Source organism: Ovis canadensis, chromosome 8, assembly GCF_042477335.2.
Source record: "Ovis canadensis isolate MfBH-ARS-UI-01 breed Bighorn chromosome 8, ARS-UI_OviCan_v2, whole genome shotgun sequence".
Lineage (NCBI taxonomy): Eukaryota > Metazoa > Chordata > Mammalia > Artiodactyla > Bovidae > Ovis > Ovis canadensis.
In genome coordinates, this window is record NC_091252.1 from 74,312,137 (window position 1) to 74,334,742 (window position 22,606).

Genomic DNA, 22,606 nt, shown 5'->3' on the forward strand with positions numbered 1-22,606 from the left:
TTTACATAATCTCTTTTTGGTAAAGGTAAGACTCTCACCCATCCAGTGACTGTACAGAACATCCATCTAGCAATGACAGTCTTTCTCAAAGACAGATGAATGTAGCAGCTCAACAAAGGGGCTACAGAGGTATCATTTAGGAAGGATATTGGTATAAAACAGCATGAGTTACATTAATTTTTATGTCAGAAGAAGTCCTAAGAAAAAGAAAAAAATGATTTACAGGCCCATCTGTGTTTCAAACATTTCATTATCCATCTTAAGCCATTATCATCTGTCTGTTAGTGACATTCAAAATTCAGTAGCAATCTGTTGTGTTCTGGAGAGGGAAAAAAGCAGCAGGAACCGATCCAGTGAACATTTCCTCCAATTAGGATTATTCATTTCTTGGAGCTTTACAACCAAACAGAAAGAATAGTATGTTTAAAAAAAGAAGAAGAGGAAGAAGCAGCAGCAACAGCAGCATGAGGCAGGTTTACAGTAAAGAGAGGGAGGGCAATGGATGAAAAAAATCCTTACACGTAGGCAAAGATTTCAAACTACCTGGGAAAGAAGAGAAGCTTAAAATAAAATCATGAAGCCAAGAACTTACTCAAATTGTATAGAGAAAAAAAAAACCCATGCATAGCAATCATTAGGACCAATTAAATCTTGAAAAATAGTAGTGAAACCATAATTCTTTCTAGGTTGTTATTATCCAACAAGGGCCCACAGGCATCACTGTTCACCTGGGTAAGGACACTGGTGATGATAGGATTCCCAAGATCTCCTTCCCTACCCCACTTATACTAGCCTTCATATGACACCTGTCCCTGATTGGACAGCATAGCTCATCCAAACAGCAAAGCACGATATCGTCTTGAATCAACTGCACAGGAGAAGCCACCCTGCAATGAAGGTTCCCAAGCGTAAAGCTATTCCCTTCACTGTGATGATGGAGAATCATTTTTGTGCTCGTATCTTTGGCAAAGAAAATCTATTCCCCCCCCACCCCTTGCCAAGTACACTCACTGCACACTCGCACTCCACGTGTGCATGTGATGCTCTCCCTCAGAAAAAGGGGAAGTGGGCAAAGGGGTAGGAACAGAAGAAAAATCCACTTTAAGCAAAGAAAAACAAAAGGTGCAAATATTTGCAGTCTAGTATTTTAGAGTGTGTGCAATGCTCAGTTCAGTCATGTCTGACTCTTCGTGACCCTGTGGACTGTAGCCTGCCAGGCTCCTCTCTCCATGGGATTCTCCAGGCAAGAATACTGGAGGGGGGTGCTATGCCCTCTTCCAGGGGAGTCTTCCCAACCCAGGGATCGAACCTGGTTCTCTTACACCTCCTGCAGTGGCAAGGGGGTTCTTTACCAATAGCACCACCTGGCAAGTCCTTTTAGAAGATGGAGGGTTGACTTGGAGGACTGAATCAGTTGGTACCAGTTTAATCCAAACATTCAGCACACCTTATTTCGTTCTGATATGGATTTTATATTTTTTTCCTTTCAAATTTCCTTTCCTATTTTTTCCTTTCCTTTGTACTAGCTTTTACATGAGGTCAGCGGTAGATTTTTAAATGTCTTTACAGGTTATAAACAAAATCTTGATTCTTTCAGGTAACAATGTTGCATGTGAAATCTAGGCTTCTGAAAATGGGACTGTAGTCATTTCATCACCACTTATAGTTCAAAACAATTTTTAAATTAAAATAACAATGTTTTTCTAAAGACCTCTAAAATATATATACAAAACAACTCATATATTATTTATCATAGGGACCACCAAAATTCTACTCCTGAAATAGATCCTTCAATATTTTCACAGTACAAAAAGTGTGACATTATTACAGGACACAGATGAATGCCATCTTAAGTAGCAAAAATTACAAAAATAGAACCACAAATATAGTCCACTCAGCTGCTGCTAAAAATCTTGATGGGATTTACCTGATTTTAATTTAAATAAATACAAAAGCTTAAATTATTTAAAATAATTACACATTTTTTTCTTTAACTTATAATACTACAAGGTCTATCCAACTTTTAAAAAGACACGTAATAAAAATAATGATAGAAATCTATAAGTTAGTTTTATTTAAGGCTTAATGTATGAATTTTTAAAAAAGTCTTGACAGGCCTAAAGTAATGCTCTCAGTATCAACCAACAAAAATTATTCAGAAGGAGATTCCTTTAAATAAGTCCTTTTCTGCTTGGAGAGTAACATACTGGGATAAGTTCCAGGAAAACACAGACTATTCAGTAGCCAAACATAGTTATATATGAACAAAATAATCTTCAGTTCAGCTCAGTCACTCAGTCATGTCCAACTCTTTGCAACCCCATGAATCGCAGCACGCCAGGCCTCCCTGTCCATCACCAACTCCCGGAGTTCACTCAAACTCATGTCCATCAAGTTGGTGATGCCATCCAGCCATCTCATCCTCGGTCGTCCCCTTCTCCTCCTGCCCCCAATCCCTCCCACCATCAGAATCTTTTCAGTGAGTCAACTCTTCGCATGAGGTGGCCAAAGTATTGGAGTTTCAGCTTTAGCATCATTCCTTCCAAAGAACACCCAGGACTGATCTCCTTTAGAATGGACTGGTTGAAACTCCTTGCAGTCCAAGGGACTCTCAAGAGTCTTCTCCAACACCACAGTTCAAAAGCATCAATTCTTCGGTGCTCAGCACTCTTCACAGTCCAACTCTCACATCCATACATGACTACGGGAGAAACCATAGCCTTGACTAGACGGACCTTAGTTGGCAAAGTAATGTCTCTGCTTTTGAATATGCCATCTAGGTTGGTCATAACCTTCCTTCCAAGGAGTAAGTGTCTTTTAATTTCATGGCTGCAATCACCATCTGCAGTGATTCTGGAGCCCCCCAAAATAAAGTCTGACACTGTTTCTACTGTTTCCCCATCTATTTCCCATGAAGTGATGGGACCAGGTGCCATGATCTTAGTTTTCTGAATGTTGAGCTTTAAGCCAACTTTTTCACTCTCCTCTTTCACTTTCTTCAAGAGGCTTTTTAGTTCCTCTTCACTTTCTGCCATAAGGGTGGTGTCATCTGCATATCTGAGGTTATTGATATTTCTTATCTGTTTCTAAAAGATGGAATCTCATAACAGGTTGCTCAAATACAATTCCATGTATGTTTAAGATGAGAGTAAAGAAAAAGACACTTTGTCCTTTTATTTAAATGGAAGGCAACAAATCACATACCATAAATATGCTTTAAAGAGAAAATGTCATACCTGATTTTAAAACTTTATATGCTGACCAATCTCTAGAATCCACTACAGATTTTTAAGTAGAAGCTGCATATCGTTAAGCACAATTAACTCTAATACTAGGAGCATCTCTGGTTAGATTTTAAAAGTGAAAGTCCCAGCAATTTAGGCAGTGTTTTGTGGACAGGCTGTATCTTTTCCAGTGAATGCCTTTTTTCCAGATAATCATATCCTTTTAAAGTCTAATTTGACTCAGTCATTCTTCCCCACACTTTATATCTAAGGAAGACTAATTCTTAAGAAGTGTCTACTTTTGATAATAATTAGTAAGATAGCACAAAGCTCTCAAATCAGAGGCCTTATAAGTACAAAACATTAGGAGAAAGGGCAAAGTCAACCCTTGCCCAAATGAATGAAGCAAAGGAAAGGTACAATCCACTTTTTTTTGCTAAATGTGGGAAGATCCCCTGGAGAAGGGAAAGGCTACCCACTCCAGTATTCTAGCCTAGAGAATTCCATAGACTGCATAGTCCATGGGGTCAAAGAGAGTCAGACACAACTGAGCAACTTTCATTTCACTTCACTGTATTCAAATGTCCCTTTCCCTTACTCTACCCACTAGTCCTTCCAACTGGCCTATCTATAAAACTAGAGGGGTTGTCTAATTGTCTTTGAAAAAACAAAACAAAACAAAACAAAACAGCTCTAACTTAGATACAGCTGTCTCAGCTGGCCTCTAGCTACGATCCAGGTCATGTCATCAACTGTGCAATGACACCAAAAGCTTCTTATGTGGCACCACTCACAACACACATGATGCGCGGGGAGCTTTTTTTTTTTTTGCCTCAGTATTAGTGGTGTTCCTGTTATGGGCAAAAGAGAAATGAATGAGGGCCTCAGAGACTCTATCTCCAGTTTTAAAAAATATTAAAATTACAGAAGATATGATTTACCTAGCTGATCAGATACTTCCAGTAAGGTCAAAGAGGCAACTGAGTTACTGGCTCCATACTGATTGGCTCAGTTTAAAAAAAAAAAAAAGTGTTAAAAGTTCATAACTTTGAGGCTCTAGAAATCAGATAGACAGATAGATAGACAATTCATATTGAATATTTACGTGTATGTCTATTTTATCTGGGCCAAACTATTCTTATACTCTGGGCACAAAGCCATCCAAAACCTACTCATTTTGACTGGAAAGTCACTTAAAATGTAGCCTACCCAGAAACATCAACCTTGTTATCTTACAAACAGCTGTCTATAAAGTTACTTTTTTAGGTTAAGACATCTCCTAAAAGAGCAGTCAAATATAAATGTTACCTGAGTACTATAAGAAATTAGCCCCTTAACATCTGCTAGACATACCAGTACACATTATTTTTCCTCAAATTAGTTGCCTATCACCTAAAAGAGAAAGAAAAACAGTATAAAAGAATGGGATACAGGAGGCCTGGGCCACTAAAGGAGGCGATGTGCGGGCATGAACCAGAGGCAGCCTTTGTAAATCCTGTGGATGCAATCTGGCCTTTGTTCATGATAAAATCCTGGTGTTACGAGGTAAGATGAGCATCCACTGTCATCTGGGTCACTGAAGCTACCTAGTGCAGATGAGAAGCATCACTGTTCATCCCTTTGTAGTTGCAGTCCGGAAGGCAGAGAACCCATACTGTAGAACTGGATGGCAGTAAAGAGAGAAAACGCCAGGTAAACAAGAATAAGCCTTCCCTCCCTAATACAAGGCATGTATGTAGGCAAGGGCATCAGGAAAAAAGCGCACAGGAATGATGTCTGTGACACCTAGAAGCTGAAACTACCTCGATGTGCTGTAACATATACTACCATTGCAAGATAAACTCATTTTGCCTAAAACATTGATAGGCAAGTTCAGAAGTAATGATCTGGAGTTTTTAGAGTATAGCCCTCAATAGCAAATAAGAGTAAAAATATCAGTTCAGTTCAGTCACTCAGTTGTTTCTGACTCTTTGTGACCCCATGGAATGTAGCACGTCAGGCATCCCTGTCCATCACCAACTCCCGGAGTTCACTCAAACTCATGTCCATTGAGTTGGTGATGCCATTCTAACCATCTCATCCTCTGTCGTCCCCTTCTCCTCCTGTCTTCACTCTTTCCCAGCATCAGGGTCTTTTCCAATGAGTCAGTTCTTTGCATCAGATGACAAAGTATTGGCGTTTCAACTTCAGCATCAGTCCTTCCAGTGAATATTCAGGACTGATCTTCTTTAGTATGGACTGGTTGGATCTCCTTGCAGTCCAAGAGACTTTCAAGAGTCTTCTCCAACAGTACAGTTTAAAACCATCAACTCTTGGGTGCTCAGCTTTCTTTATGATCCAACTGTCACATCCATACATGACTACATGGGAAAACCATAGCTTCGACTAGACAGACCTTTGTCGGCAAAGTAATGTCTCTGCTTTTTAATATGCTGTCTAGGTTGGTCATAACTTTTCTTCCAAGGAGGAAGCATCTTTTAATTTCATGGCTGCAGCCACCATCTGCAGTGATTTTGGAGCCCCCAAAAATAGTCTGTCACTGTTTCCACTGTTTCCCCATCTATTTGCCATGAAGTGATGGGACCAGATGCCATGATCTTAGTTTTCTGCATATTGAGTAATTATAAGCAAAGAAGTCCACAGGTTGACCAAAGAGAAAAAGGCAAGATTCAAGATAGGTAGTATTAAGTTGGTACAATAATTACAATAGCAGATAATATGTATATATTAATAGTAGTGTGTGTGTGTGTGTGTGTGTGCACACTCAGTTGTGTCCAACTCTTTGCAACCCCATTACATCGTAGCTGACCAGGCTCCTCTGTCCATGGAGTTTTCCAGGCAAGAATACAGGAGTGGGTTGCCATTTCCTGCTCCAGGGGATATTCCTGACTCAGGGGTTGAACCCTCATCTCCTGCATTGGCAGGCAGATACCAGGTACCACATGCTCTGCCTGTATAAATTCATTAAATCCTCAAACAGCCCTATGAATTAGGTTCTATTAACATCAGTAACCATACTTTTTTTGAGTGAAAAAAGTAGACTCAGAGAGGTGAAATAACCAGCTTGAGGCTGCCCAGCAAGTAAGTGGCAGAGACAGGATTCCAGCTGAAGCAGCCTGGTACTGAAGTCCCTGCTGCCTCAGCAGACATTCCTGTTGGACCATGAAAAAACAGGTGAGGCAACGTATACAGAAAGAAAAGAAAATGTTATCCAAAGCATATACAAAGATGAGCAGAAAGAAGATGGGTGAGCGAACAATGAAGTAAGCCGTCTTCTGCACCAGTCAAAAGAGACTCTTGGTCTCTGCTTTTCAACCGCATGTTGAGAAATACCAAATCAAAAAGCTGTGAATTTGTTTCACCAGAAGTACCAGTAAGGCATTATCCAACACAAATGACCATTTTCAATTTTACCGGTATTTACTAATGATGTTGGATGAAAAAATGCCACCAATATTGTCAGTATAACTAATGAAGTCCATACTCACAATCTGAAGTCCTAGAATAAGTTTTTGGTTTCATGAAAACTTAAGCTCTAAACTGAAAGGGAATTTTACTGTGGGCATGCCCACTGTTGAAGGTACACAGAGATGATGACATAACTGTTTCATTTCTATCATCCTGGCCAATAGTTTTCATATATGCTCTTCCTCTTACCTTGTCATCAAAATTCAACAAATCACCTGCATGGGATGGTAAAGATTTGTACCCAGTGCCTCGTTCAGGAAAGAAGTTGACCCTTTGGGGTACCAAAAGGCTATCAGAATGTATTGATTTCACAAAGACCACCGATAAGGTTAGGGTAGTAATGGTGAGTAGCAATGATGGGCAACAGAATACAGTTCTGATGAGCCATACCTAGCTCCTTCTGTATGCTGTCAGGGACTCCTGTAATAGTCTTTCTCCTTTTGACTTTCTTCGGTCGTCTTACCAGAGTGTCTGTGTAAATTAGAGACCGCCGAAGGCTGGCCTGGCGATCGAAATTCTCCCCTAATGCAGAGTAGTAGAACAAGCAAAGCAATGTTATTTTCAAGCAAGCCGACACCATGCACTTTCTTCCAGAAGCTTGTTGTAAAATGATAAGAAGGTATTAATAATGATGTTAGCCAGTCATACAATGATGAATGGATGCTGAAGGGCAAAAAAGGGAGGAAAGCACATTAGCATCATAAGGCTGTTTTCCAATTTCTGGGTGTATGTCCATTCAAAGAAAGCACCTTGAGCTCATTTGCAAATGCAAACTGGTGAATAAGACATTGGACGAGTGATTTTGTGTTATTTTAAAAATGGGGTATTTTGGAAGTGTTTCACAAAAGTCTTTGGTCACCAAAATCACACTTTACATCAGCATGTATTTTGGTTCCATCAGCTGGAGATGAATTTATGTGCTTCATCTGGTCCTCACCAGAGACCAAAGTATTGTCTTGTCCGATGTGATGAAACAAATAACTTAATCAAGAATTCCTAGGTGAAGAATTTTCTTCAGTCAAGGAGGCTCATAATTTGAATAGACTGTGGTAATTACTATGGTGTGAGACACAATGATAATGAAAAAGCCTTATAATGATAAAGTACTTTTATCACAATGAGACCCAGTAGCACTGCAGTTTGTTAAAGCTAAACTGCTTCTCGCTGTTTCTTAATCACTTTTCAAAAGTTGATCTAAATTCATTACAGGTATACTGAAATCAAACCCAGAATGCCACATCGACGTTTTTTCTTTCTAGTGTGTAAGTTTTGTGATTATCACACCATGGGATACCCTAAAATAGTAACTTATCAATTACTGTTTGGTCTGCTTTAAATTACTTGACATTTGAAGAGAAGTTTTATACCATTGACCTCATTAAATGGTTCTTCTCCTCAAAAAGAATTTAAAAAATACATATGTACACATACAAAATATATACTTCCATATTATAAGAAAAGTTTAAAAATCATTCACTCTTTTTAGCAACATTGATGCACATTCAAAAGTGGGTATGCTGTGAACAATGTATCTTCTATTTTAATAGGAATACATTGTGAACAGAACCAATAAGGTTCTAGTCAAAATAGAGGATAAAAGATCGGAATGGTCAAAACACATTTCACCTAAAAAGCAACAAACTTAGATGAGGGCTTATAAATTTGAAAATGCTCTCAACTTTGTTCCTAATGGAGAAAAAACAGAAATGATTTAGAGAAAACCCTGAAACACCAGAAGGTACCATCACTGTGATAAATGCATCACTATGTACAATAGCAAATATGGCCTATAAGAGGCCAGTCGGGACTTCACTGGTTCATTTGTTTTCTGTGGCAGAGGAAAAACATGTTCTTGGCTCAAACCATTAAGAATGGACAAACTATTAACAGACAGTTGCATTTAGTCTCCAGGTTTGCTTCCTACACACAAAAAAACCCAAAGATAAACCCCCCAAGCTGCAAGGAAATTAAAAAACAAACTGCGAGGATGAACATCTGAGACATATACCACTGCTGGTGCTAAACTCTCCACCCTTCATTGTGTCCTAAAAGGACTGTCTCCTCTACTGGGTTAAACATTTCTGAAGGGCAAGGACCATGATCATGCACCCTGGCATCGCCTGTGGCATTCAGCCCAATGCCTGACACAAGGTAGTTATTCAGTAAATGTCTACTGAATTGAGAGGGATTTAATTATTTCTTTTCATTGAAAAATGGCAGTAGTCCGTCAGGGTTACTACTTGGAAATCAATTTAGCTAGCTCAAACATCAGCCCAAAGGCAGTTTGTAAGAACTGCTTCAGCATGTTTACTCACTCTATTTATCTTCTAGGTGTAAGAGCTGCTATCCCATGTGGCAGATTAAACAACATACTCATACGCACATTTTATTTTCAACAGTTTTTTCTCTTCAACTCTTAGAACAGGATGAGTTCCCACAGGACACAGGCCTGTGACTAAAGGGAGAAAATCGATTTTCAAGCCAGCAGCTCATTGTACTAATGTTTTCTTCCTCTTTGCCTGGCAAGCATCTCTCTGCATTTGAAATAATATATTTATTGGCATTCTTTCCTCTGCTGAACTGTACTGAAAACCAAACAGAAGGTCAATGTTCACCCAAATAAATGAGCAGTGACAACGCCCTACAGGAAGCTACATTTTATCTTCTAGTGCTTTGGAAATGTATCATTTAAAGGAGTTGTATAATCTATGTCAATTCAACCACTAAAAGTAAACAAATTTAATGCTTCTTTATACCAGAATATCAGAAAAACTATTTCTCTATGAAATGTATGTGTGTACATTAAACACACAGATCCAGAAAATGGATCAATAAATATGTCATTAGGCATTTGCCTTCTACATTTCCAAAAATGTTAATCACTCAAAAGTAAACTGCATTTTGTCCTAACTTGTATTGCTCATTTCTTTATTGTCATTCACCTCTCTTGTGTGGCATTTTCAAGGCCTCCTTTTAAACTCTATGTAATTCATATCCACTTACTCATCAGACAGGAGAGAATAAAGTTCAGAGGCTGACACTGTCTCCTGTTGTGCCAATGTATTTTACTGTAAATTATTCTTTATTCCTGAAAATCTATTCTGCTTTAAATTTCCAAATTTCACAATGATGCATTTTATCTGAATTCCATTAAGGATTGTTACATTTCATAGCACAATCCTGCAATATTAATTCTGAGGCTTTTAATCAAGCAAATAATGTAATGCATTTTCTTGCAGAAACTACACAGCCGTTTAAACATTACACTTTGTTCTGAAATACAACTATATATAAAAATACTTTTAAAAGTATGATTTGGTGAATGAGATCATACTCAGAAAAATCAATGCTATTTGCAAAGAGAATGGACTAAAATGCCTGCTATTCCTGCAAGGCTTAAGTACAGTAAATGTGAGAAAATGTCCATGGAATTTAAAATAATTCATGTACTTATTAAGTTTCTCTGGAATTCAAAACAGAGTTTTAAATGTAATTTTTAAACATTCTGTAAGGTTTCAAAAAATTCATAACTATCAAAATATTTTTAGTCCCTTACAAGCTCACCAATGCCATAGTAAAAAACTTTCTAACAGCAGTCAAGAGCAGTAGCCTCAGAAACATAACAAAGATGAGTTATGATGAGTTTTCATCCTAATTTTTTATGAAAACTTATCCTTATTGAACACCTGATTTTTTTAGGTTCTGGCCTTATGAGCCAGATTTTGTATGAGCTGATTATCAGTATCACTACCAGTAATGTTTTCTCTTGAACACAGTCTAATGTCTGAAGCTATCAATTCTTAACATGTCTATTTTGCCTTCTGTACACTCCCAGACCGATGACCTATCTTCTCTGCAGGATATGGTAGTGACAGGGCAGGAAAATTTTGATACTTATTAACAGTTCTCTATGTTTGTGAAATACTGTCTTTGAGCTTTACATACCTTGTTACCTTAATTATCACAGATGATTAAAACCTGAATATAATATTCTGCAAGAACTTGAATTTCATATTTGGCAATTAATATTCATATGCCAGCCTAACATGTTCTAAATTTTTTATATTTAGAAGGAATGGATTTTTATTTGATGATTATAGAATTCAAATTATGGAGATCAAGATATAATTTCACTATCCTATTACATTTTTAAAATATTTCATATTTTTATTTCAAGTAATTTCCCCCTTTTTCTACTTGAGAAAATAAGAAGGTAAGAAAATCATTCAGAAATATTAAATGTGTTCTTTTTCACTTTAATAAATGAGTTAAAAAACCTAATTTTTTCTCACCCAAGATCACATTTAGAAGATATTTCCATATAGCCAAAATATTTGAAGAAGGCAATTCAATTAAAAGACACACTTTAGCTGAATGGTTGGACAACTGAATTCTCTGACATCAACCTTTGGTGATACAGTCTGTAAATCTAAAAGCAACAGATATTTGACATGCACACACACATACATTTTAGTATTCCCTTCATTCAGCAAAGAGCAGGAAGTCAGACCACAGCTCTCTACCTCTGTTGTATGAATGACACGCTAAGAGCATATACCAAACAAAGAGCCACAGTCATTCTCCCAGAACACGTGGAACCTGTCCACAGAGTAAGGCATACCAGTTATGTTAATAGGAACCATGTCAGCCTGGACTGTTTGGGCTTGCTGCCGCATCTTCTCTTCTGGTGTTGGCAAGGGAAGTGACTTGGTCCAGTTGGTTTGAGTATGAAAGTCAGAGCAGTCACTTGACGTTGGCATCTTAGGTCTCCTGGTGGAAGTAAGTCTTTCCTCTTCTGATGAAGAGATAGAACACTGCAGGGGAAAAAAGTGAGAGGAAGCCATAGTGTGTAATTGCTGGCAGAAACATTTAAAAATACATTAAAAAAATTAAACTGATTTGAAGCAAGCCAAAAGAAAAAAATTGGTCACATTTAGGAACAAGAAGCAATGGTTCACAAGGGAACCGCTCATCTTGCATGTAACCCATAATATACATGATTTGCTAAGGCCTTAGTCTCTAAGCCATGAAGACTGGAAACGGTTTTGCTGACAAAATCTTTTAAGTTCTTCCTGTTTCTTTCTATACTTACTGTGATCAGAAAGCTTATGGATTTAGTTTAACATTAGAAGCCCAGAGAAACATCATGGGTTTGGCCATCAGTCTCTATTTTTATTACAATTTCTTTTTGCTCCAAGTAATTTCTAGCCTCAATCTCATTTCCTTTACGCTCTGACCTCAAGTTTGAAAATGACAGAGCTATTGTTTTTCAGCTGTCTGTGCTCTTTGGAAATCATTTACATAGAAAAAGAAAAATCAACTGCGAAATTGTTAAATTATCAGAAGCTGACTAAAGCTCTGCTTGGAGCCTATCAGAGCTCCATGAAGAAATTTCTAGCAGTGTGTGTTTTGATACACATTAACATTCTAACTGGGGAGCCCTTTTCAGTATCTTTCTTTCCTTACATCTTAAAAAGTGTAAGCAAGAAAGTTGTTTTGGCAAGCATTTCATGACGAACTGTACCGTGGCTCCAGCAGCTAGTTCTATGACAAACGCCAAGAACTGAAAAAAACTGCCACAGGCTCGTGCATGCTAAGTTGCTTCAGTCGTGTCTGACTCTGTGACCCTAGGGACTGTAGCCTGCCTGCTAGGCTCATCTGTCCATGGGGACTTTTTCAGGCAAGAATACTGGAATGGGTTGTCATCCCCTCCTCCAGGGGATCTTCCCAACCCAGGGACCAAACCTACTTCTCTTATGTCTCCTGCATGGGAAGGTGGGTTCTTTACCACTAGGGCTACCTGGGAAGCCTGCCACAGACTCAGGAACAACAGAAAAGGGTAATTGACTTTTGTTGAGAAATGGCAATTTATAATCATAATAAACGCCTAAGAACTGCTCTTCAAGTTGAAAGCATTTAAACTACCACTTAAGGCGTTAAGACAAATTTTACTTTAAAATGAATGAATAAATAAATAAACATTCCCAAGGGAATACCTGTAAAACTAGCAGCCAAGTCAATTCAACACTCTCCACCACACCCCCCTAAAGGGGTAATTGCTATCCTGACTTCTAACATTCAGCTTCATTTGCCTGTTTTGGATTTTCTCTAAGGGAAATCATATTTTATGTTCTCTTTTGTGACTTACTTCTTTCTTTTAACACAGTATTTGTGAAGATTATCTGTCTTTCAAAAGCATGTCTTGATACCTTTCCGGATCTAATGAAAGTTTCTAAGAGGACATTAGTAAGACACCTACAGAAATACATTAGTTAGATATCCTGAATAGAAGAATACTGCTATCTCCGTTTACTGCTATTGAATTAGCCTTCCTGAAAAAAAATCTGTCTTTATTCTACAACTAATAGCACTCCACATATCTGAAAAAGACTACTCTAGAGCTATGAAAATAGTGTGGTACGGGGATAGAGTCCTAAGCTAAGAATCCAAGACCTGAATCTATTCGCTTTATATTTTTCAGTCAAGGGATCCTGAAGTTGTTCCTAAACACTGAAGTTTCCTTTGCTGTAAAATAGGGCTGTACTCTCTACCACATCCCCCTAAGGGTACTTGTGAACCTAATGACATGATAGCTTATGAAAAAGGCATTGTGGAAATAAATATATGTATATATATATGAATAGACATCCCAATATATGAGATTTTACATTATTAGTACGTAATACATATAAAATGAAAACCTACTTTCTTTGCCACCTAAGGAAAATGTGAAATGTTTGTAATTAAAACTGACAAAGAAATATACTCAATTTATTGAGCATGTTACTGACATCTTATTATGACACTAAATTGCATTGTATCGATTCATGTTTGATCCAACACTGGTTAAAATGATCACATCTACTACAGATCCTTGAAAGGCAATTTAGGCTTTCCACATGACTCAGTGGTAAATAATTCGCCTGCTAATGCAGGAGACAGAGGACACGTGGGTTCGATTCCTGGGTTGGGAAGATCCCCTGGAGGAGGAAATGGCAACCTTCAACCAAAGGAATGTTTGAAAGAATTAAGTCACGGAGATCAAATCAGTCAATCCTAAAGGAAATCAACCCTGAATATTCATTGGAATGACTGGTGCTGAAGCTGAAACTCCAATGCTTTGGTCACCTGGTGCAAAGCGCCAACTCACTGGAAAAGACCCTGATACTGGGAAAGATTGAAGGCAGGAGGAGAAAGGGACAACAGAGAATGAGATGGTTGGACGGCATCACTGACGCAATGGACATGAGTTCAAGCAACCTTAAGGAGATAGTGAAGGACAGGGAAGCCTGGCATGCTGCAGTCCATGGGGTCTCAAAGGGTCAGACACAACTGAGCAACTGAACAACAAAGTCATACCAATGTAAATCAATTATGTCTACCCTTTATGCAGTTGTGACACTCAAAATAGGTTTGATATACAATACTTATTATCTGCCCTCACACTGCAGGTACACAAGACACACACAAATTAAAATTAATTTGAGAATTTCATGACAGTTTGTGTAAAGTTCACATTCAGCTTCACATGTCTGAAGTTGAATCTTAATTTAGTAAATTGTGTTACTCTTTCTGATATATACATACATAGAAATAATTTTTCGGGCAACCTTGAAATATAGCACAGATTTTAAAGGCCACGAGAACCAAATCTTAATAGGCAAGCTTCAGCTTGATGGAAAATAAATAGCATGGCAACACCCTACAGAGAAGGTTCTCTCTTCCATGTGACGTCTGCCTAGGGAGATGGTGAAGCACTGTTTTATGGTCTGTATTCTGCTCAGTGGGACTCATCAGCCCTGGTAACCTACTTTTCTTTCAGTTGACTGAGACTGTCAGATTCAATAACTCTCACAATGAAACAGATCTTCAGTTCAGCCTCGTTGCCAGGGGATGATCACTAGGGATTGCTCCAGTATAACAACTGACAAAGATAGTCTAGTTTATAAAGTACTCCCTTCCTTTGTGAGAAAATTTCCCAGACAAGCAGGGCACAGACAAAGTTCTATGCAAATGTGACTGTTACACAGTGCCACAAACTACTAAAGAAAAATAAGAAACCAGGATGGCACACCTTTCAGAATGATCTGACTCCCACTGCTCTCAGTATTTATAAACACAGAGGGGAACAGGAAAAACCTCATCCATCTCACCGGCAGAACACATCACAAGTACTGCATTGAGATGGATACTGGAATGCCATGGATTATTACCTTAGCTTCTTAACTCTGACCTTGTTGGCTACCCTCCCCTTCTCCCCATCCCTGCTTTAACAGTCTATTCCTCAACATAGAAGCCTGAGGGATCCTTTCAAAACATGTCAGATCATGCTGCTCCTGTGCAATCTTACTAGAACCTACAAGACCCTACATGACCTGTGAACTGGCCCATTGCTATCTCTGACCTCAACTCCTACAACACTATCCCTTCTTTATCCTACTCTAGCTACACCATCTTCCATCCAGTTCCTTGTACAAACCAAGCAGACTCCTGCCTCAGGGTCTCTGCACATGATGTTCCCACCATCTGAAATGTTCTTCCTTTAGACATCCCCATGGATAGATAGCACCTTCTTATTCTTCAGGGGCTTAGTCAAGAGTCCCCTTCTTGTTGAGGTCTTACCTGCTAACCTGCCTAAAATTTCAACTCCTCCCCAATATTTTATATCTCCCTTCTCTTCTTTTTTTCCTTTAGTACATATCACCAGGATAAATATATTTTAGCTATTTATCTTGTCTCTCCTTTGAAAATGTAAGTTTTAGGAGGCCTTAAATCAGAATTACATAGAGTGCAATTTCACAGTTTTAGCTAAAAAGGAGTCACCATTTAGTGACTGATGTCTCAACACCTTGTCCTGGGTTACAGGCTTTATAGGAATTGGTACCTCATTTTATCTTCTTGCATTAGCCTCGTTTTGTAAATATGGAAATGGAGTAAAGCAACGTTATTTGTGGAAAGTTGACAAGTGGGCAACAGATTAGAACCTACAGCTGGCCTCAAAGCTCTGCTGCTAAACAGTGTAAAACAACAACTTAATAATATTTGCAATAACGTACTATGTTTTCTAATCTAAAAATAAAAATATCCATTTATATCTCTGAATAAGAAAAAGATCTTAAAAAAGAAAAGAATCTATAGTAAAGTCGGCAGTGTAGTATAATGAACGGAACACTGTAAGTATCAGCACACTGGCTCTGTCATTTACCATCTGCATGTTTTGAGCAACTCAAGCTCCCTGTGTTAAGAACAGAATAACTTAAACAGCATCGCCATGCTTCATGTTAAGGGATCCCTTAGTACAGGGTGAATTTTATTTTATTTTTTAATATTGAGTTTAAAGTGGACTTGCTTTCAGAACTTAAATGCAGCTTGGTTTTTAAATGCAGTTTAATCGATCAATAATGTTCATTAATATCTCATGTCCTTAATCTGGAAGGAATGGACAGTCACAAATGAGACGTGAGAAACCATGATTTCTTGTGTCAATTTGCTTTATTTACAAAGGGAGATCACCTGCCATACCAGGAGTTGTTTTGTGAATTTTGGACACTGTTAAGTCCTGCATTTCAGAACTTTGAGGTCCTGTCTGGAAATCAGACAAGTTCCCACCAGATGGATGGTGAGGCCTGAAACATGGTCTCTTTGGCAGACTGCCAAGTTATCAAAAAGTGGGCTTAACTAAAAAACACATTTGCCCAGGCTTTTTTTTTTTTTTAATCTGATATGCTTTTAAAAATTAGAAAACCTAATTATAGCCAGAGTTAAACTTAGCATTCATTTAGCAATTATTACATAAAAATAGACATAGAACAGATGAAACTATATAGAGCACCATTTAAGAGCAAAGCCACATACATTCCAGTCCTTTTTACAGGACACTTACTTAGTCTATTGTGTTTTTGTCTTCAGGATTAAACCCATCTTGGGTGGACTTTTCTTTTTACAGATTCTAGATAGTTTATAAGGTGCTAAAATGTTTGCAGTCTTTTTTGGCTATATGCTTATTCCACCTTTAATATACTCAGACACAAGCGATCCTGACTTCATTCTCTTCTCTTCTTATTTCCCTTTCCCCTCCCCTGGGCTCTGGACCCAACAACAAAAACCAGGGGTAGTGGTTTTGGGGGGAATACACACAGAAACACAGTTTGTGGCCCATCCAGAGCTCCACAAAGGCCAGGAGGTGGGTTCCACATTCACATTATTAAATAATTTCAATTGTTCCTTCTCTCCTATTCATATATGTTCATATAAAGTGAACATAAATGTTCGAAATGATAATGTAATTTCTTGCCTTAATGGCCTTTTATTATAATAAATCATATATACAAAGTATATAACACAACAATGAATTTTTAAGAACCTATTGCCCAACTCATGACTTAAAATATGAATAATTACATCTACACCATACTGTTTCCTGCTTGGCTAGAGGTAACCGCTCTCCTGAATGCTGTGTTATTTATTATGCCTTTAACTTTTGTTATGTATGTGCATAAATATGTCTAAATTACATATTTAGACTTGCTTGGTTTGTATGTAATTATACAGGAATACTTACAAAGATATAAAAGCATATGATTATTCAAAGTATTAAATCCAAGTTTCTCTCCAAATAAATGTATATTTGAGTCTATAAGATGCCTTCTTTATCAGTCACTGTGTCAATGATACTTTGCCATTCTCTTTAGTGTTATTTACTTACCATTATGTTTCTAAGCCATATCCATATAGTTATGTGAGCCTATGGTTAATCCATTTCACTGAAGCATACATTCCATTCTAATACACTTGTTTATCCACTCTTTTACTGATGGATGATGGGTTGGAAAAGATGTTCATCCTATTACCTCAACAAGTCAAAACTCCCCTAACCAAGAGAGTGATTAGCCGGTGAGAGATATAGCCAAGGCTCAATTCCACTACTCATTGTTGAGGGAAAACAGGCTCTGGAGTCACAGATCTGGGTTTCAATCCTAGTTCACTTTTAGGGGTGAAGGGTGTGTTCACTATCTTGGTTGTGGCGATGGTCTCATGTATGTATAAGTATGTCAAAACATATTAAATTGTGTACTTTAAAGGTGTGTAGTTTATTTTATATAAATTATACCTCATAATGCTCTTTGTAAAGAGAGGGAGAATTCTGTTTCAGAATTTTAAAGCTATGTGATCTTAAGCAAGTACTGTGATTCCTCCAAGACACATCTGTGACCTGGGTACAAGCTGCCTTCCATGGTTGCAGGGAGAATTAAGCAGACTCACAGGCAACACCAGCCCAGCTTCCGGCTCCTGAAGCTTTCCCACGTGCCAAATGCTTGGCTCCATGCTGGGAATATCAAAATCAATATGAGGAGGATGCTGTGTGGCCTCCCACCTCCGCCCTGATCTAGAAGGGAAGGCAGATATGAATAGAGCCTCATCCCAGTGTAATGGGATGCTTGGAACAAGAGAAACTGGAACAAGTTGAGAGATGCCCTCCCTACCTAAATGCATAAAGGCCTGAAATGACAGACCACAATCTTCTCACCCTGCTAAATAGGACAGAACAACGAAATGCCACAGATCGCAGAGCAACGAACACATGGAACCAGAAAAAACTCCTCTGTGTTTCCACTGTGTCCTGGAATTACTTACCCAGAGAGACTCAATAAGAAAATAACTGTATCTAGAATCATGTTTTCTGGATAGTTAAGTGACCCAAAGCCAGGGGCTCTGTCTGTATATTGAGACTAAGCAGGACTTAACATGGCTTTTTTGAAAACAATACCGTGAATAAATGAATAACACCAAACAAGTCAAAGACAGAAGGAAAATTGACAACAGCAGGCACAGTGAGAAGGAACTTGGGTAATTTGGTAATCTTGTCCTATTATTTCACCAATATGGTGCAATGAAAAAAAATGAAATATAAAGTGAGAAGCCCTGCATCTATGTCCTCTCAAATACATTCTGGCTTTGTGATCTTGAGAAAGTAATTTAATATATCTGAGTCTCAGTTTCAAGATGGTTAAAATGATAGCAATAATTATTAAAAATACTGACTTTATGGAAGGTCTTGTGAAAATGAGATATAATTTGAGAAAAAGTTCTGAAGTGTTCTACAATTATTATAAAATGAGTACCAGTAAAATAACCACTGGTAGTTCTACACACAGATAACCTGTAAAGTCACAACAACTAGAAAGCTTTAGTAATTGCTGAAACCTCTCAAATTTATTGCCTATTTTCCTACCTGAAAAATTCTATGTTTGTGGAATAAAAGACTTAAAATGATTGAAAGAGTCACCAAATTTTCATAAAACCAGACACTGTCTATTGAACTAATTTCTTTGAAGTCTGGTTTGAAAAACCAAGCTGTTTAAAGACATCAGTCATCATTATTTGAGCATATACTGTGCCAGGCACCATGCTTAAGCATTTAAAAAACATTAACTCACTTCAGCCTCATAACCATCTTCAAGGTAGGTAAGGCAATCAAGTAATGTATTATCAAAACCAGAATGCCTTTGAAAGTGAAAGGAGTACTTTTAATAATTGCACAGAACAGCAGCCGTAAACCAGGACTATCCTGAGCAAAACCAGAACATGTGGTTTATGACCCTTCACAGGTAAGGAAACTGAAACGCAGAGGGAAGCAATTTGCCAAGGCCACCAACTTCGACAGGCGGGAAAGCTCCTCTAGACCAGTCTCCCAAGCATCACCTTATACATGCTTCCTACATGTGTGGTTACAGAGCAAGGCCACTGTCCTTTTGCCATCTTCAAAATCCTCCTTTGATTTCAATCTCTCATATCAATAAAGACTAAAACAGAACCTGAGATGATGCCAGTTCAAAGGAAAACAGAGACTAGAAAAGAAAATTTCAGTTTCTATCAGTACCATGAAAGCCAACCATTTATTGCTACAATCCCAGTCTAATTTATCCGTCGGGAGAAGGAGGGCAAATTTTTCACAAGAGATTGAGTAACTCACGACTGACATCCTTTCTGCTGAGACAATGGGGCCTCTGTGAATGTTTCCCTGATGCAGTGAACATATCATCAAACATAACCTCCCACAATGGCAGTTGGAGATATGCTCCCTCAACACACAGGAAGTATCCTGTCATCTGTAACTGAAATTTCCTTCAAATACCTGAATAACCTCTTTGGTAGTACCTGGCACACAATGCAAACTAACAAAACAAAAAGCTGTCAAGACTAGAGCAATACTAAAGCAACAGCTTACTCTTTGATTTCACAGTTGAATAGAAATGTTATTTTGTGAGATTTCTGAATCCCTTTGCAGGCATTTTTCAAGCAGCATGTTTACTATGTAGATGACATATATAACATATACTTGGAAACAGTTCAAGCAATTTCTTTTCTTGCTACGCTACATCACTACTTTGAAAGATATATATGTGGCGATCATCAGCAAAATAACTTTCACTATACCATAAACACAAGTCCTACTTGGGAAATGTTTTGCATTTGGATAATTATTTTGGAATGCTGAGCCAGAATAAATGACCAAAACAGACACCCCCTAAGTTCTCTGTTCTAATTTATACATCCTTAACTTCTGTCTTTTTTTTTATTTTTTTTATTTTTTAAATTTTAAAATCTTTAATTCTTACATGCATTCTCAAACATGAACCCCCCTCCCAGCTCCCTCCCCATAACATCTTTCTGGGTCATCCCCATGCACCAGCCCCAAGCATGCTGCATCCTGCGTCAGACATAGACTGGCGATTCAATTCACATGATAGTATACATGTTAGAATGTCATTCTCCCAAATCATCCCACCCTCTCCCTCTCCCTCTGACTCCAAAAGTCCGTTATACACATCTGTGTCTCTTTCCCTGTCTTGCATACAGGGTCATCATTGCCATCTTCCTAAATTCCATATATATGTGTTAGTATACTGTATTGGTGTTTTTCTTTCTGGCTTACTTCACTCTGTATAATCGGCTCCAGTTTCATCCATCTCAACAGAACTGATTCAAATGAATTCTTTTTAACGGCTGAGTAATACTCCATTGTGTATATGTACCACAGCTTTCTTATCCATCCATCTGCTGATGGACATCTAGGTTGTTTCCATGTCCTGGCTATTATAAACAGTGCTGCGATGAACATTGGGGTACATGTGTCTCTTTCAATTCTGGTTTCCTCGGTGTGTATGCCCAGAAGTGGGATTGCTGGGTCATAAGGTAGTTCTATTTGCAATTTTTTAAGGAATCTCCACACTGTTCTCCATAGTGGCTGTACTAGTTTGCATTCCCACCAACAGTGTAGGAGGGTTCCCTTTTCTCCACACCCTCTCCAGCATTTATTGCTTGCAGATTTTTGGATCGCAGCCATTCTGACTGGTGTGAAGTGGTACCTCATTGTGGTTTTGATTTGCATTTCTCTAATAATGAGTGATGTTGAGCATCTTTTCATGTGTTTGTTAGCCATCCGTATGTCTTCTTTGGAGAAATGTCTATTTAGTTCTTTGGCCCATTTTTTGATTGGGTCGTTTATTTTTCTGGAGTTGAGCTGCATAAGTTGCTTGTATATTTTTGAGATTAGTTGTTTGTCAGTTGCTTCATTTGCTATTATTTTCTCCCATTCAGAAGGCTGTCTTTTCACCTTGCTTATATTTTCCTTTGTTGTGCAGAAGCTTTTAATTTTAATTAGATCCCATTTGTTTATTTTTGCTTTTATTTCCAGAATTCTGGGAGGTGGATCATAGAGGATCCTGCTGTGATTTATGTCTGAGAGTGTTTTGCCTATGTTCTCCTCTAGGAGTTTTATAGTTTCTGATCTTACATTTAGATCTTTAATCCATTTTGAGTTTATTTTTGTGTGCGGTGTTAGAAAGTGATCTAGTTTCATTCTTTTACAAGTGGTTGACCAGTTTTCCCAGCACCACTTGTTAAAGAGATTGTCTTTACTCCATTGTATATTCTTGCCTCCTTTGTCAAAGATAAGGTGTCCATATGTGTGTGGATTTATCTCTGGGCTTTCTATTTTGTTCCATTGATCTATATGTCTGTCTTTGTGCCAGTACCATACTGTCTTGATGACTGTGGCTTTGTAGTAGAGCCTGAAGTCAGGCAAGTTGATTCCTCCAGTTCCATTCTTCTTTCTCAAGATTGCTTTGGCTATTCGAGGTTTTTTGTATTTCCATACAAATCTTGAAATTATTTGTTCTAGTTCTGTGAAAAATGTGGCTGGTAGCTTGATAGGGATTGCATTGAATTTGTAAATTGCTTTGGGTAGTATACTCATTTTCACTATATTGATTCTTCCAATCCATGAACATGGTATATTTCTCCATCTATTAGTGTCCTCTTTGATTTCTTTCATCAGTGTTTTATAGTTTTCCATATATAGGTCTTTAGTTTCTTTAGGAAGATATATTCCTAAGTATTTTATTCTTTTCGTTGCAATGGTGAATGGAATTGTTTCCTTAATTTCTTTTTCTACTTTCTCATTATTAGTGTATAGGAATGCAAGGGATTTCTGTGTGTTGATTTTATATCCTGCAACTTTACTATATTCATTGATGAGCTCTAGTAATTTTCTGGTGGAGTCTTTAGGGTTTTCCATGTAGAGGATCATGTCATCTGCAAACAGTGAGAGTTTTACTTCTTCTTTTCCAATTTGGATTCCTTTTATTTCTTTTTCTGCTCTGATTGCTGTGGCCAGAACTTCCAGAACTATGTTGAATAGTAGCGGTGAAAGTGGACACCCTTGTCTTGTTCCTGACTTTAGGGGAAATGCTTTCAATTTTTCACCATTGAGGATAATGTTTGCTGTGGGTTCGTCATAGATAGCTTTTATTATGTTGAGGTATGTTCCTTCTATTCCTGCTTTCTGGAGAGTTTTTATCATAAATGGATGTTGAATTTTGTCAAAGGCCTTCTCTGCATCTATTGAGATA

The 22,606-nt window shown here is 38.0% G+C and overlaps 1 protein-coding gene across 4 annotated transcripts in view; it reads right to left on the reverse strand.

Moving 5' to 3' along the window:
• NHSL1 (NHS like 1) overlaps positions 1 to 22,606 on the reverse strand; it is a 156,921-nt gene that overhangs the window by 12,200 nt on the left and 122,115 nt on the right. For 3 of the 4 annotated variants that reach the window (XM_069598513.1, XM_069598517.1, XM_069598518.1), the window contains exons 4-5: positions 11,314 to 11,506; positions 7,083 to 7,214 (exon numbers count right to left, since the gene is read on the reverse strand). In XM_069598513.1, the coding sequence (XP_069454614.1) occupies positions 7,083 to 7,214; positions 11,314 to 11,506 (325 nt within the window). The remainder of the gene's footprint in view (positions 1 to 7,082; positions 7,215 to 11,313; positions 11,507 to 22,606) is intronic. The other variant, XM_069598516.1, reaches the window with a different exon arrangement.